General features: G+C 50.0%; 1 protein-coding gene across 1 annotated transcript; it reads right to left on the bottom strand.

Annotated features, from left to right (window-relative positions):
* Nucleotides 1-1,352: 1,352 nt before the first annotated feature.
* Nucleotides 1,353-16,174, bottom strand: nipa2 (NIPA magnesium transporter 2). Its single transcript, XM_055941115.1, has 6 exons — nt 16,002-16,174; nt 14,729-14,971; nt 9,043-9,099; nt 8,791-8,881; nt 2,478-2,638; nt 1,353-2,292 (listed from the first exon to the last, which is right to left on the bottom strand). Exons 2-6 carry the CDS (start codon nt 14,865-14,867, stop codon nt 1,643-1,645), a joined length of 1,098 nt encoding a protein of 365 aa, XP_055797090.1. The 5' UTR covers nt 14,868-14,971; nt 16,002-16,174; the 3' UTR covers nt 1,353-1,642.
* Nucleotides 16,175-16,774: the final 600 nt, after the last annotated feature.

The following is a 16,774-nucleotide window of genomic DNA, read 5'->3' as shown; positions in this document are numbered from 1 at the left end:
TTTTATTCAGAGAGATGCACCCCTTTTATTCAGAGAGATGCACCCCTTTTATTCAGAGAGATGCACCCCTTTTATTCAGAGAGATGCACCCCTTTTATTCAGAGAGATGCACCCCTTTTATTCAGAGAGATGCACCCCTTTTATTCAGAGAGATGCACCCCTTTTATTCAGAGAGATGCACCCCTTTTATTCAGAGAGATGCACCCCTTTTATTCAGAGAGATGCACCCCTTTTATTCAGAGAGATACACCCCTTTTATTCAGAGAGATGCACCCCTTTTATTCAGAGAGATGCACCCCTTTTATTCAGAGAGATACACCCCTTTTATTCAGAGAGATGCACCCCTTTTATTCAGAGAGATGCACCCCTTTTATCCAGAGAACAGAAGGTAAATCTAATCCAAGTACAATCAGTTGGTCCATCCAAGTCAAGAATTGATTGTTTTAATATGTAAAAAAAAAAAAAGAAATATATAAAATAAAATAAAAAACATCCACACCAGTGTAGTCCTAGGGGTAGAATCCCAAATAGCACCCTACCCCCTATATAGTACACTAGTTTTAACCAGAGTAGTGCACTAGTTTTAACCAGAGTAGTGCACTAGTTTTAACCAGAGTAGTGCACTAGTTTTAACCATAGTAGTGCACTAGTTTTAACCAGAGTAGTGCACTAGTTTTAACCATAGTGCACTAGTTTTAACCAGAGTAGTGCACTAGTTTTAACCAGAGTAGTGCACTAGTTTTAACCAGAGTAGTGCACTAGTTTTAACCAGAGTAGTGCACTAGTTTTAACCAGAGTAGTGCACTATAAAGGGAAAAGGATGCTACTTGGGATGTACTCCTGGTCAGTGGGGGGGGGGGGGGGGGGGGGGGGGGGGGGGCGCAGGACCAGGTAGTTAGCTAGTTCCTCTAAGAGGCAGTCAGTAGGATGGGGGGGGGGGGCGCAGGACCAGGTAGTTAGCTAGTTCCTCTAAGAGGCAGTCAGTAGGATGGGGGGGGGGGCGCAGGACCAGGTAGTTAGCTAGTTCCTCTAAGAGGCAGTCAGTAGGATGGGGGGGGGGGCGCAGGACCAGGTAGTTAGCTAGTTCCTCTAAGAGGCGGTCAGTAGGATGGGGGGGGGGGGGCGCAGGACCAGGTAGTTAGCTAGTTCCTCTAAGAGGCGGTCAGTAGGATGGGGGGGGGGGGGGGCGCAGGACCAGGTAGTTAGCTAGTTCCTCTAAGAGGCAGTCAGTAGGATGGGGGGGGGGGGGGGGGCGCAGGACCAGGTAGTTAGCTAGTTCCTCTAAGAGGCAGTCAGTAGGATGGGGGGGGGGGGGCGCAGGACCAGGTAGTTAGCTAGTTCCTCTAGGAGGCAGTCAGTAGGATGGGGGGGGGGGGCGCAGGACCAGGTAGTTAGCTAGTTCCTCTAAGAGGCGGTCAGTAGGATGGGGGGGGGGGCGCAGGACCAGGTAGTTAGCTAGTTCCTCTAAGAGGCGGTCAGTAGGATGGGGGGGGGGGGGGGGCGCAGGACCAGGTAGTTAGCTAGTTCCTCTAAGAGGCAGTCAGTAGGATACGGGGGGGCGCAGGACCAGGTAGTTAGCTAGTTCCTCTAAGAGGCAGTCAGTAGGATACGGGGGGGGGTCCGCAGGCCCAGGACCGGCCAGCTAGGCTGTCATGGCACCATTCCTCCTGGACAGGCTGTCAAAAGGCAAACCCACCTCCCTCTCCTCCAGGTCCCTCTCCGTGGAGTCATTGCGCAGCAGTTCGTAGCTGCCGTGTGTTGCCACTCCGTTAGCCGCCGGCCCGGGCCTCTCGTCCTTCCTGATGGACACAGCCAGCGTGGACAGACTCACGTTAAGGTCCTTAAAGGCATGGAGCAGAAAGATACCAACTATAATGGTCAGGAAGCCACTCAGAGTCCCGATAACGTCAGCAGCGGCCATGTGCTCCCACTCCTTGAAGAGGATGGCAGAGCAGGAGAGGACCGAGGTGGTGAAAAACACGTAATAGATGGGTGTGACCAAGGAGGTGTTGAAGATATCCAGAGCCTTGTTCAGGTAGTTGATCTGTGTGGAGACGCAGGCCACCAGCCCGAGCAGTAACACCCAGGCTAAAGGATTCCCCACCACGGGCCTCCCAGCTATGGCCTCTTTGATGGCGATGCCCAACCCCTTCACACACGACACAGACAGAGCTCCTATCACAGAGCAGATGGTAATATACACCATGATGTTGGTCTGGCCGTGCCGAGGGCCCACCACCACGATGAAGATGAGCGCTACGATGATGACGAAGGTGGCAAACACCAGGAAACCTGAGGGAGACAGAGGATGGCTTAGCTCGCGGGAAGTTAAACAGAAGAGTCTGAAGTTAGTCATTAGAGGAGAGTATAAAGTCCCAGCCTCAAACCACCACCTCCTCCGAAGAGCTTTAAGAGGAAGCGGCTTTTCAGAATACAGTAACTGATGTAGTCGAGGGGATGGGCTGTCCGGTACCGACCTGGGTCCACCAGTTTCCGAGCCATGTGGTCCAGACTGTTGATCTCTTCCTCCTTAGGGGCGTGGATCACCATGGTAGTAGAGCCCAAGATACTGAGCAGACAGCCCAGCTTCCCGTGCAGGTTCAGACGCTCTGTCAGGAAGTACGAGGACAGCACCGCACTGCCGCAAAACATAGAAAACACACAGTTATATTACAGTAACAGTTATATTACAGTAACACAGTTAACCTAAAATACAGAACCGCAACAGTTATATTACAGTAACAGTTATATTACAGTAACAGTTATATTACAGTAACAGTTATATTACAGTAACACAGATATTACAGTAACAGTTAACCTAAAATACAGAACCGAAACAGTTATATTACAGTAACACCGTTATATTACAGTAACACAGTTATATTACAGTAACAGTTATATTACAGTAACAGTTATATTACAGTAACAGTTATATTACAGTAACAGTTATATTACAGTAACACAGATATTACAGTAACAGTTATATTACAGTAACACAGATATTACAGTAACAGATATTACAGTAACACAGATATTACAGTAACAGTTAACCTAAAATACAGAACCGAAACAGTTATATTACAGTAACACCGTTATATTACAGTAACACCGTTATATTACAGTAACACCGTTATATTACAGTAACACCGTTATATTACAGTAACCGTTATATCACAGTAACAGTTATATTACAGTAACAGTTATATTACAGTAACAGTTATATTACAGTAACAGTTATATTACAGTAACAGTTATATTACAGTAACACAGTTAACTTAAAATACAGAACCGCAACAGTTATATTACAGTAACAGTTATATTACAGTACAGTTAACCTAAAATACAGAACCGCAACACAGTTATTACAGTAACACAGTTATAACCAATGTTCCTGCAAATTTTAGGTCTGCTGAGCGCAAACTTGAAAGTTGTGCAACTTCCAGCGTGCGTTTTACTGTGAACACTGAGGCTGTACCTGCTTTAAGTTACCGTTTTACTGTGAACACTGAGGCTGTACCCGCTTTAAGTTACAGTTTTACTGTGAACACTGAGGCTGTACCCGCTTTAAGTTACAGTTTTACTGTGAACACTGAGGCTGTAGCCGCTTTAAGTTAGTTTTACTGTGAACACTGAGGCTGTAGCCGCTTTAAGTTAGTTTTACTGTGAACACTGAGGCTGTACCCGCTTTAAGTTACCGTTTTACTGTGAACACTGAGGCTGTACCTGCTTTAAGTTAGTTTTACTGTGAACACTGAGGCTGGACCCGCTATAAGTTACTGTGAACACTGAGGCTGGACCCGCTTTTAGTTAGTTTTCCTGTGAACACTGAGGCTGTACCCGCTATAAGTTACAGTTTTACTGTGAACACTGAGGCTGTACCCGCTTTAAGTTACAGTTTTACTGTGAACACTGAGGCTGTACCCGCTTTAAGTTACAGTTTTACTGTGAACACTGAGGCTGTACCCGCTTTAAGTTACAGTTTTACTGTGAACACTGAGGCTGTACCTGCTTTAAGTTACAGTTTTACTGTGAACACTGAGGCTGTACCCGCTTTAAGTTAGTTTTACTGTGAACACTGAGGCTGGACCCGCTATAAGTTACAGTTTTACTGTGAACACTGAGGCTGTACCTGCTTTAAGTTACAGTTTTACTGTGAACACTGAGGCTGGACCCGCTATAAGTTACTGTGAACACTGAGGCTGGACCCGCTTTTAGTTACAGTTTTAACAGGGTACAAGTAGGCTACTGTGGCAATTTGATCATAATGTAGGCCTACCAGAGTGGCCTACCATCAGAAACAATGGGAGAAAATGCATCCCATAATATTTTAACACGGAAATCGCTGCTACTGTAGGCTGAATGATAGAACAGCTAATGTGTGGTGTTCAATGTAGTTCTACATTCCATGAGACTTTAGAAAACAACATGCAGGGCTTGACATGAACCTGTTTATCCACTTGTCCTTCAGACAAGGAGGTGACTGACAATGTTGTTTGATGCAAGACACTGCATCATTATTTCCATAACATTACAGAGAATTAGACTAATCATGCTACCCTCTGCCTATTGGCTACTTAGCTTATTCAAGCCCGTCTCAAAATACAACACTGCCACTTTAAGACATATATATATATATATATATATATATATATATATATATATATATATATATATATATATATATATATATATATATATATATATATATATATAAAAATACTCTTTACCTTTTCAAAGATGTCTAGAAATGTGCTCGTGTTAAACAACCACTTCCTCATTGCTGACTACAAATGATCCATAACTGGGCTAATAACAACTCACTAACTAGCAACGGACATGAACAAACGTGCACACACGGCTACATGTAGCGCTCACTTTGACCTCAAAACAAGTACAACTATGCATGACCACTCATGCTGTAAACATAGTCCAGTTCACAATGAATGGCACAGAGCCATATATGGCAATGGTCTATTTGCATATAGGACTACTGCAGATCTGATTGGTTATACGAGCTGAGTCAGGTGTGTCAAAGCTGTAGAATCCTGAGTTCTTCCTACAACAAAATCTCTTGCATAGTTTGTTTGGTTTCGGTACGTTGCATTAAAAGTGGCTAATATTGCGTTGATTTGATCACAATTGCCACAGTAAAGGAAAACGTTGAATCTTCACTCCGTGGGCAGATACAGTATTTCTATTTCGCGGCAGTCTCAGGAAACATTGGTTATAACCTCAAATACAGTACCGCGACACAATTATAACCTAAAATACAGTACCACACTGCAATGAGATGAAGCATTACATCAAACTCACAGCACCACAATGTACTAACATACACCGAACAAAAATAAAATGCAACAGTTGGTCTCATGTTTCATGAGCTGAAATAAAAGATCCCAGAAAAGTTCCGTATGCACAAAAAATGCTTATTTCTCAAATAATCTGCACAAATGTTTACATCCCTGTTAGTGAGCATTTCTCCTTTGCCAAGATAATCCATCCACCCGACAGGTGTGGCGTATCAAGAAGCTGATTTAAACAGCATGATCATTACACAGGTGCACCTTGTGCTGGAGACGATAAAAGGCCACTCTTAAAATGTGCCGTTTTGTCACACAACACACTGCCACAGATGTCTCAAGTTTTGAGGGAGAGTGCAATTGGCATGCTGACTGCAGGAATGTCCGCCAGATCATTTTGTTAATTTCTCTACCATAAGCCGCCTCCAACGCCGTTTTAGAGAATTTGGCAGCATCTCCAACCGGCCTCACAACCGCAGACTAATTTCTGAACAAACTGTCAGAATCCGTCTCAGGGAAGCTCATCTGTATGCTCGTCGACCTCACCAGGGTCTTGACCTGACTGCAGTTCGGCATCGTAACCCGACTTCAGTGGGCAGATGGCCACTGGCACTTTGGAGAAGTGTATTCTTCACAATGAATCCCGGTTTCAGCTGTACTGGGCAGATGACAGACTGTGTGGGCGAGCGGTTTGCTGATGTCAACGTTGTGAACAGAGTGCCCCATGGTGGTGGTGGGGTTATGGTATGGGCAGGCATAAGCTACAGACAATGAACACAATTGTATTTTATCAATGGCAAATTGAATGCACCGAGATCCTGAGGCCCATTGCAGTACCATTAATTCGCCGTCACCCCTTCATGTTTCAGCATGATAATGCACGGCCCCATGTCGCAAGGAACTGTACACAATTCCTGAAAGTTGAAAATGTCCCAGTTCTTCCATGGCCTACATACTCAACAGACATGTCACCCATTGAGCATGCTTGGGATGCTCTGGACATGTACGACAGTGTGTTCCAGTTCCCTCCAATATCCACCAACTTCTCACAGCCATTGAAGAGGAGTTTGACAACATTCCACACGCCACAATCAACAGCCTGATCAACTCTATGTGAAGGAGATGTGTCACGCTGCATGAGGCAAATGGTGGTCACACCAGATACTGACTGGTTTTCTGATCCACACCCCTACCTGTTTTAAAGGTATCTGTATTCCCAGTCATGTGAAATCCATAGATTAGGCCCTCATGAATTTATTTCAATTGACTGATTTCCTGTAACTCAGTAAAATTCACACACCTGGTACACACACACACACGCGGTTCAGTCATTCACACACCTGGTACAACTTCACACAGAGCCCCCAGAGGGGTGACCTACCTGACCAGCACACTGAGGGCCCCCAGAGGGGTGACCTACCTGACCAGCACACTGAGGAGTGACCTACCTGACCAGCACACTGAGGGGTGACCTACCTGACCAGCACACTGAGGGGTGACCTACCTGACCAGCACACTGAGGGGTGACCTTCCTGACCAGCACACTGAGGGTCCCCAGAGGAGTGACCTACCTGACCAGCACACTGAGGGGTGACCTACCTGACCAGCACACTGAGGGTCCCCAGAGGAGTGACCTACCTGACCAGCACACTGAGGGGTGACCTTCCTGACCAGCACACTGAGGGGTGACCTACCTGACCAGCACACTGAGGGGTGACCTACCTGACCAGCACACTGAGGGCCCCCAGAGGGGTGACCTACCTGACCAGCACACTGAGGGGTGACCTACCTGACCAGCACACTGAGGGGTGACCTACCTGACCAGCACACTGAGGGGTGACCTACCTGACCAGCACACTGAGGGGTGACCTACCTGACCAGCACACTGAGGGGTGACCTACCTGACCAGCACACTGAGGGGTGACCTACCTGACCAGCACACTGAGGGGTGACCTACCTGACCAGCACACTGAGGGGTGACCTACCTGACCAGCACACTGAGGGGTGACCTACCTGACCAGCACACTGAGGGGTGACCTACCTGACCAGCACACTGAGGGTCCCCAGAGGAGTGACCTACCTGACCAGCACACTGAGGGGTGACCTACCTGACCAGCACACTGAGGGGTGACCTACCTGACCAGCACACTGAGGGGTGACCTACCTGACCAGCACACTGAGGGGTGACCTACCTGACCAGCACACTGAGGGGTGACCTACCTGACCAGCACACTGAGGGGTGACCTACCTGACCAACACACTGAGGGGTGACCTACCTGACCAGCACACTGAGGGGTGACCTACCTGACCAGCACACTGAGGGTCCCCAGAGGAGTGACCTACCTGACCAGCACACTGAGGGGTGACCTACCTGACCAGCACACTGAGGGGTGACCTACCTGACCAGCACACTGAGGGGTGACCTACCTGACCAGCACACTGAGGGGTGACCTACCTGACCAGCACACTGAGGGGTGACCTACCTGACCAGCACACTGAGGGGTGACCTACCTGACCAGCACACTGAGGGTCCCCAGAGGAGTGACCTACCTGACCAGCACACTGAGGGGTGACCTACCTGACCAGCACACTGAGGGGTGACCTACCTGACCAGCACACTGAGGGGTGACCTACCTGACCAGCACACTGAGGGGTGACCTACCTGACCAGCACACTGAGGGTCCCCAGAGGAGTGACCTACCTGACCAGCACACTGAGGGGTGACCTACCTGACCAGCACACTGAGGGGTGACCTACCTGACCAGCACACTGAGGGGTGACCTACCTGACCAGCACACTGAGGGGTGACCTACCTGACCAGCACACTGAGGGGTGACCTACCTGACCAGCACACTGAGGGGTGACCTACCTGACCAGCACACTGAGGGGTGACCTACCTGACCAGCACACTGAGGGGTGACCTACCTGACCAGCACACTGAGGGGTGACCTACCTGACCAGCACACTGAGGGTCCCCAGAGGAGTGACCTACCTGACCAGCACACTGAGGGGTGACCTACCTGACCAGCACACTGAGGGGTGACCTACCTGACCAGCACACTGAGGGGTGACCTACCTGACCAGCACACTGAGGGGTGACCTACCTGACCAGCACACTGAGGGGTGACCTACCTGACCAGCACACTGAGGGGTGACCTACCTGACCAGCACACTGAGGGTCCCCAGAGGAGTGACCTACCTGACCAGCACACTGAGGGGTGACCTACCTGACCAGCACACTGAGGGGTGACCTACCTGACCAGCACACTGAGGGGTGACCTACCTGACCAGCACACTGAGGGGTGACCTACCTGACCAGCACACTGAGGGGTGACCTACCTGACCAGCACACTGAGGGGTGACCTACCTGACCAGCACACTGAGGGTCCCCAGAGGAGTGACCTACCTGACCAGCACACTGAGGGGTGACCTACCTGACCAGCACACTGAGGGGTGACCTACCTGACCAGCACACTGAGGAGTGACCTACCTGACCAGCACACTGAGGGCCCCCAGAGGGGTGACGAGAGTAGCAGGAGCGAAGGCATACGCTGCAAAGTTAGCCCCTTCACCAGCCGCCACTGAAAACACACATCACAGGAACACAAGCCCACATATTATTATATTTTACCAGGTAAGTTGACTAGAGAACAGGCCGACCCGAGGAACACGGGGATATAGAAACGGAGGTGAACTGAAGCACATATTAAGGAGGAACATTTTATCCATAGTCCTCACTTACTTGATAATAAGCCAGCCCACCAGAGACATTCTTTAAGATATGCGTGTCCGCCTTGTCCTAGACAAAGACAAAAAAACAAGTTCAGTTAACTAGCAACATTTCAGATCACTAGCTTTAATTAGTTACTCAAACATTCTCATGTGTGTTCAATAAAAAATGTCCTGCAGTCACACCATATAAAACCACGGAGACAGTTCAACTCTAGGGCGCTATGGTAACCACCAGGGTGACACACTGTAGGTTTATCAATAGTACACTTTGACCCAGTATGACACTAGCTGCATGTGTCCTTTCAGCTTGTTCCTGGGCTGTATCCCAAATGACAGTGCACTACCCCTATGGGCCCTGGTCAACAGTAGAGCACTACCTCTACGGGCCCTGGTCAACAGTAGAGCACTACCCCCCCTGGTCAACAGTAGAGCACTACCCCCCCTGGTCAACAGTAGAGCACTACCTCTACGGGCCCTGGTCAACAGTAGAGCACTACCCCTACGGGCCCTGGTCAACAGTAGAGCACTACCCCTACGGGCCCTGGTCAACAGTAGAGCACTACCCCTACGGGCCCTGGTCAACAGTAGAGCACTACCCCTACGGGCCCTGGTCAACAGTAGAGCACTACCCCTACGGGCCCTGGTCAACAGTAGAGCACTACCTCTACGGGCCCTGGTCAACAGTAGAGCACTACCCCTATGGGCCCTGGTCAACAGTAGAGCACTACCTCTATGGGCCCTGGTCAACAGTAGAGCACTACCTCTATGGGCCCTGGTCAACAGTAGAGCACTACCCCTATGGGCCCTGGTCAACAGTAGTGCACTACCCCTACGGGCCCTGGTCAACAATAGAGCACTACCTCTATGGGCCCTGGTCAACAATAGAGCACTACCCCTACGGGCCCTGGTCAACAGCAGAGCACTACCCCTACGGGCCCTGGTCAACAGTAGAGCACTACCCCTACGGGCCCTGGTCAACAGTAGAGCACTACCCCTACGGGCCCTGGTCAACAGTAGAGCACTACCTCTACGGGCCCTGGTCAACAGTAGAGCACTACCCCTATGGGCCCTGGTCAACAGTAGAGCACTACCTCTATGGGCCCTGGTCAACAGTAGAGCACTACCTCTATGGGCCCTGGTCAACAGTAGAGCACTACCCCTATGGGCCCTGGTCAACAGTAGTGCACTACCCCTACGGGCCCTGGTCAACAATAGAGCACTACCTCTATGGGCCCTGGTCCACAGCAGAGCACTACCCCTACGGGCCCTGGTCAACAGTAGAGCACTACCCCTACGGGCCCTGGTCAACAGTAGAGCACTACCCCTACGGGCCCTGGTCAACAGTAGAGCACTACCCCTATGGGTCCTGGTCAACAGTAGAGCACTACCCCTATGGGCCCTGGTCAACAGTAGAGCACTACCCCTATGGGTCCTGGTCAACAGTAGAGCACTACCCCTATGGGCCCTGGTCAACAGTAGAGCACTACCCCTACGGGCCCTGGTCAACAGTAGAGCACTACCCCTACGGGCCCTGGTCAACAGTAGAGCACTACCCCTATGGGTCCTGGTCAACAGAAGAGCACTACCCCTACGGGCCCTGGTCAACAGTAGAGCACTACCCCTATGGGTCCTGGTCAACAGTAGAGCACTACCCCTATGGGTCCTGGTCAACAGTAGAGCACTACCCCTACGGGCCCTGGTCAACAGTAGAGCACTACCTCTATGGGCCCTGGTCAACAGTAGAGCACTACCCCTACGGGCCCTGGTCAACAGTAGAGCACTACCCCTATGGGCCCTGGTCAACAGTAGAGCACTACCTCTACGGGCCCTGGTCAACAGTAGAGCACTACCTCTACGGGCCCTGGTCAACAGTAGAGCACTACCTCTACGGGCCCTGGTCAACAGTAGAGCACTACCTCTACGGGCCCTGGTCAACAGTAGAGCACTACCCCTATGGGCCCTGGTCAACAGTAGAGCACTACCCCTATGGGCCCTGGTCAACAGTAGAGCACTACCTCTACGGGCCCTGGTCAACAGTAGAGCACTACCTCTACGGGCCCTGGTCAACAGTAGAGCACTACCCCTATGGACCCTGGTCAACAGTAGAGCACTACCCCTATGGGCCCTGGTCAACAGTAGAGCACTACCCCTACGGGCCCTGGTCAACAGTAGAGCACTACCCCTATGGGCCCTGGTCAACAGTAGAGCACTACCCCTACGGGCCCTAGTCAACAGTAGAGCACTGCCCCCCCTGGTCAACAGTAGAGCACTACCTACTGGACGCTAGTTAATGATTGGGTGTGTATATAGAAGGCAAGGTGGAGCAGAGAGTCTACTAGTTAATGATTGGGTGTGTATATAGAAGGCAAGGTGGAGCAGAGAGTCTACTAGTTAATGATTGGGTGTGTATATAGAAGGCAAGGTGCAGCAGAGAGCCTACTAGTTAATGATTGGGTGTGTATATAGAAGGCAAGGTGCAGCAGAGAGTCTACTAGTTAATGATTGCTGTGTGTAATAAAAGCCAAAAGGTGACAAACTAATCAAGTGTTCAACTCTGCCACACCCTTCTTAGCACCAGTCAGTTACTACCACATTCTAACCTGAACTCACAAGACAAGTTGTCAACAATTCCATTCACACCCATTTACACAGCCACACCTGGCAGATCGGTAAGATATTCATGTGTAAATTGGAAATTTGTTTTTTCTCTCGCATATCCCAACTCACCACTGAGACACCCTCTGAGAGGGCTCATGGCCAGCCATTATCCCACCCCTCTCTGAGAGGGCTCATGGCCAGCCATTATCCCACCCGTCTCTGAGAGGGCTCATGGCCAGCCATTATCCCACCCCTCTCTGAGAGGGCTCATGGCCAGCCACTATCCCACCCCTCTCTGAGAGGGCTCATGGCCAGCCATTATCCCACCCCTCTCTGAGAGGGCTCATGGCCAGCCATTATCCCACCCCGCTGAGAGGGCTCATGGCCAGCCATTATCCCACCCCTCTCTGAGAGGGCTCATGGCCAGCCATTATCCCACCCCTCTCTGAGAGGGCTCATGGCCAGCCATTATCCCACCCTTCTCTGAGAGGGCTCATGGCCAGCCATTATCCCACCCCTCTCTGAGGGGGCTCATGGCCAGCCATTATCCCACCCCTCTCTGAGGGGGCTCATGGCCAGCCATTATCCCACCCCTCTCTGAGGGGGCTCATGGCCAGCCATTATCCCACCCCTCAGAGGGCTCATGGCCAGTCATTATCCCACCCCGCTGAGGGCTTATGGCCAGCCATTATCCCACCCCTCTGAGAGGGCTCATGGCCAGCCATTATCCCACCCCTCTGAGAGGGCTCATGGCCAGCCATTATCCCACCCCTCTGAGAGGGCTCATGGCCAGCCATTATCCCACCCCTCTGAGAGGGCTCATGGCCAGCCATTATCCCACCCCTCTGAGAGGGCTCATGGCCAGCCATTATCCCACCCCTCTGAGAGGGCTCATGGCCAGCCATTATCCCACCCCTCTGAGAGGGCTCATGGCCAGCCATTATCCCACCCCTCTCTGAGAGGGCTCATGGCCAGCCATTATCCCACCCCTCTCTGAGAGGGCTCATGGCCAGCCATTATCCCACCCCTCTCTGAGAGGGCTCATGGCCAGCCATTATCCCACCCCTCTCTGAGAGGGCTCATGGCCAGCCATTATCCCACCCCTCAGAGGGCTTATGGCCAACCATTATCCCACCCCTCAGAGGGCTTATGGCCAGCCATTATCCCACCCCTCAGAGGGCTTATGGCCAGCCATTATCCCACCCCTCAGAGGGCTTATGGCCAGCCATTATCCCACCCCTCAGAGGGCTTATGGCCAGCCATTATCCCACCCGTCTCTGAGAGGGCTCATGGCCAGCCATTATCCCACCCCTCTCTGAGAGGGCTCATGGCCAGCCATTATCCCACCCCTCTCTGAGAGGGCTCATGGCCAGCCATTATCCCACCCCTCTCTGAGAGGGCTCATGGCCAGCCATTATCCCACCCCGCTGAGAGGGCTCATGGCCAGCCATTATCCCACCCCTCAGAGGGCTCATGGCCAGCCATTATCCCACCCCTCTCTGAGAGGGCTCATGGCCAGCCATTATCCCACCCTTCTCTGAGAGGGCTCATGGCCAGCCATTATCCCACCCCTCTCTGAGAGGGCTCATGGCCAGCCATTATCCCACCCCTCTCTGAGAGGGCTCATGGCCAGCCACTATCCCACCCCTCTCTGAGAGGGCTCATGGCCAGCCATTATCCCACCCCTCTCTGAGAGGGCTCATGGCCAGCCATTATCCCACCCCGCTGAGAGGGCTCATGGCCAGCCATTATCCCACCCCTCTCTGAGAGGGCTCATGGCCAGCCATTATCCCACCCTTCTCTGAGAGGGCTCATGGCCAGCCATTATCCCACCCCTCTCTGAGGGGGCTCATGGCCAGCCATTATCCCACCCCTCTCTGAGGGGGCTCATGGCCAGCCATTATCCCACCCCTCTCTGAGGGGGCTCATGGCCAGCCATTATCCCACCCCTCAGAGGGCTCATGGCCAGCCATTATCCCACCCCTCAGAGGGCTCATGGCCAGCCATTATCCCACCCCGCTGAGGGCTTATGGCCAGCCATTATCCCACCCCTCTGAGAGGGCTCATGGCCAGCCATTATCCCACCCCTCTGAGAGGGCTCATGGCCAGCCATTATCCCACCCCTCTGAGAGGGCTCATGGCCAGCCATTATCCCACCCCTCTGAGAGGGCTCATGGCCAGCCATTATCCCACCCCTCTGAGAGGGCTCATGGCCAGCCATTATCCCACCCCTCTCTGAGAGGGCTCATGGCCAGCCATTATCCCACCCCTCTCTGAGAGGGCTCATGGCCAGCCATTATCCCACCCCTCTCTGAGAGGGCTCATGGCCAGCCATTATCCCACCCCTCTCTGAGAGGGCTCATGGCCAGCCATTATCCCACCCCTCTCTGAGAGGGCTCATGGCCAGCCATTATCCCACCCCTCTCTGAGAGGGCTCATGGCCAGCCATTATCCCACCCCTCTCTGAGAGGGCTCATGGCCAGCCATTATCCCACCCCTCTCTGAGAGGGCTCATGGCCAGCCATTATCCCACCCCTCTCTGAGAGGGCTCATGGCCAGCCATTATCCCACCCCTCTCTGAGAGGGCTCATGGCCAGCCATTATCCCACCCCTCAGAGGGCTTATGGCCAACCATTATCCCACCCCTCAGAGGGCTTATGGCCAGCCATTATCCCACCCCTCAGAGGGCTTATGGCCAGCCATTATCCCACCCCTCAGAGGGCTTATGGCCAGCCATTATCCCACCCCTCAGAGGGCTTATGGCCAGCCATTATCCCACCCCTCAGAGGGCTCATGGCCAGCCATTATCAACGGCGACCCTGGAGCAATTAGGGTTAAGCGCAGATTTTTTTTCATCGGCTCAGGGATTCGAACTAGCAACCTTTCGGTTACTGTCCAAATGCTCTAACAGCTAGGCTACCTGCCACCCATCTATGCGTACAGTACATATAAACAAGAAGACCTGCTCTCTTCATCTCTTTCTCAAATGTACAAATTCAACCAAACGATACTGTGTACTCTACTTTAACATGTTAGTCATTTAGTAGACACTCTTATCCAGAGCAGCAGTTGGTGACTGAACATAAACATGACCTTACCTGCTCTGCACTGTCCCTTCCTGGCCAGGCGGAGTAGTCCTTTCTTCTTGAGGATGAAGCTTCCTCCTATGAAGATGCTGGAGCTGATGGCTAGTCCCAGGCCGATGTAGAAATCATACTTCCCTCTGTCCTGGCCCATAGTGACGCTGGATGAGTTGTTCGTACTGTTTGTTACATTGACAACAACACACAGGAGTTGCTGACCAGCTGAACACTTGTCACCAACCTGTGACACCACTCTACCTTCAGTAAGAAAGCAAAACGACACAAGACAAAACAAAATATTAAACTCATACATCAATGTACCTTGGAAATAATGTCCTTACTACGACTGTGATATGTTGCCTCACCTAGCTTTAAGACGAATGCACTAAGTTGCTCGGGATAAAAGTGTTTGCTAAATTACAAATGTAAATTGAAATCAATTTGCCTAGATGAATGTACCTAAAGTTTACAACTGTTAGTAATTCAAATTGTAGAATCTGATTCCTCCCAGTTAGGCTAACTTACCATTTCGACAAGTTACATCACAGAATGAACAACCTTGAACCAAAATAGTTGGTTCCATTATAGAAATGGCACATTGACAATCCGTATGTTAGGTAGACCAAACCCTGTCTACCACTTCCGCAACCTGTACTCTTGTGAATTCAATGAGTCAAGAATTCAGTTAGTGACTAAGACTGCAGTAATCAAATAGCCAATGTGGCGCTGCAAAACCCCATAAAGCCTCAGGCCAAGACAATGTTGCTGTCACGAAATACCGGTTTCAAACCTACACAATGAAAACAATAACATGATCTGATTTGTGAGGCGCTTCAGAAGATTTGTGTTCATACGATAACTAGCTATTGTAGCTAGCTAACGTTCACTGGCATGGTTATTGCTAACGTAACGTTAGCCAGCTAGCTAATTAGACAACTAGCTAGCTAAATTACTACCTTCAATTTCCTAGCATCGCTATCAGTTTACTAACTAGCATCGCTATCAGTTTTCTAACTAGCATCGCTATCAGTTTACTAACTAGCATCGCTATCAGTTTACTAACTAGCATAGCTATCATTTTAAGATTAAGCTCAAGCCTTCTTGTTGTCCACCTCAGAGTCAGATCAAAACTAGCTAGCTTGTTAGCATAAGGGCTAACGTGCCCTAAATCGGTTGGTAATTGTACCAGTTAGCTAGCTATGTGAAAATCTGCGGCCAAATAACTAACTAGCAAGCTGGCATGATATCGTAAACATGAATATCATATGTATGTTTCCATACGAAATACCTGGTAAAAGATCCCTGGTTTTCCCAGATAAACAGTGGTAGTTAGCTAGCTATGTGATAAATAGCAAGTTCTAGCTATGTAGCTCTATCATTTTGTTACGACCTAATTTGAAGGTAAGGTTGACGCGGTCCGCCCACACATGGTGAAAGGGCGATTCTTCACGCATGCGTACAAAATAGGTCCTGAGTAGTTCCTCGTTCTACCAGAAATTCTCTAGATTCATATTTTAGTGATCACTTTAATAAAAAAGTGCCCTATTTGATTGCCACATTCTAAATGGACTGTTACACCTTGAAATGTTTTGAACCACTTTTAACTAAGCCTTGTCCACATACAGCTTAGTGAAATGTTCTTGTCAGTCTTATTGTATCACACTGTATTGTATCATACTGTATTGTATCATACTGTATTGTATCATACTGTATTGTATCATACTGTATTGTATCATACTGTATCGTATCATACTGTATCATACTGTATCGTATCATACTGTATCATACTGTATTGTATCATACTGTATCATATCATACTGTATCATACTGTATTGTATCATACTGTATCATACTGTATCGTATCATACTGTATTGTATCATACTGTATCATATCATACTGTATTGTATCATACTGTATCATACTGTATCATACTGTATCATACTGTATTGTATCATACTGTATCGTATCATACTGTATCATACTGTATTGTATCATACTGTATCATACTGTATCGTATCATACTGTATTGTATCATACTGTATCGTATCATACTGTATCAT

Source organism: Salvelinus fontinalis, chromosome 12 (genome assembly GCF_029448725.1).
Source record: "Salvelinus fontinalis isolate EN_2023a chromosome 12, ASM2944872v1, whole genome shotgun sequence".
NCBI classification, from domain to species: domain Eukaryota; kingdom Metazoa; phylum Chordata; class Actinopteri; order Salmoniformes; family Salmonidae; genus Salvelinus; species Salvelinus fontinalis.
This window is presented reverse-complemented; position numbering and strand designations above follow the sequence as displayed.

Bases quoted from the DNA above. Each gene is read 5' to 3' on its own strand.
- nipa2 (XM_055941115.1), bottom strand. From the start codon at position 14,867: ATGGGCCAGGACAGAGGGAAGTATGATTTCTACATCGGCCTGGGACTA. The intron at 8,882-9,042 runs GTAAGTGAGGAC...GTGTGTTTTCAG, and splicing joins GTGGGCTGGCTTATTATCAA to TGGCGGCTGGTGAAGGGGCT. The intron at 2,293-2,477 runs GTCGGTACCGGA...TGTCTCCCTCAG, and splicing joins TCGGAAACTGGTGGACCCAG to GTTTCCTGGTGTTTGCCACC.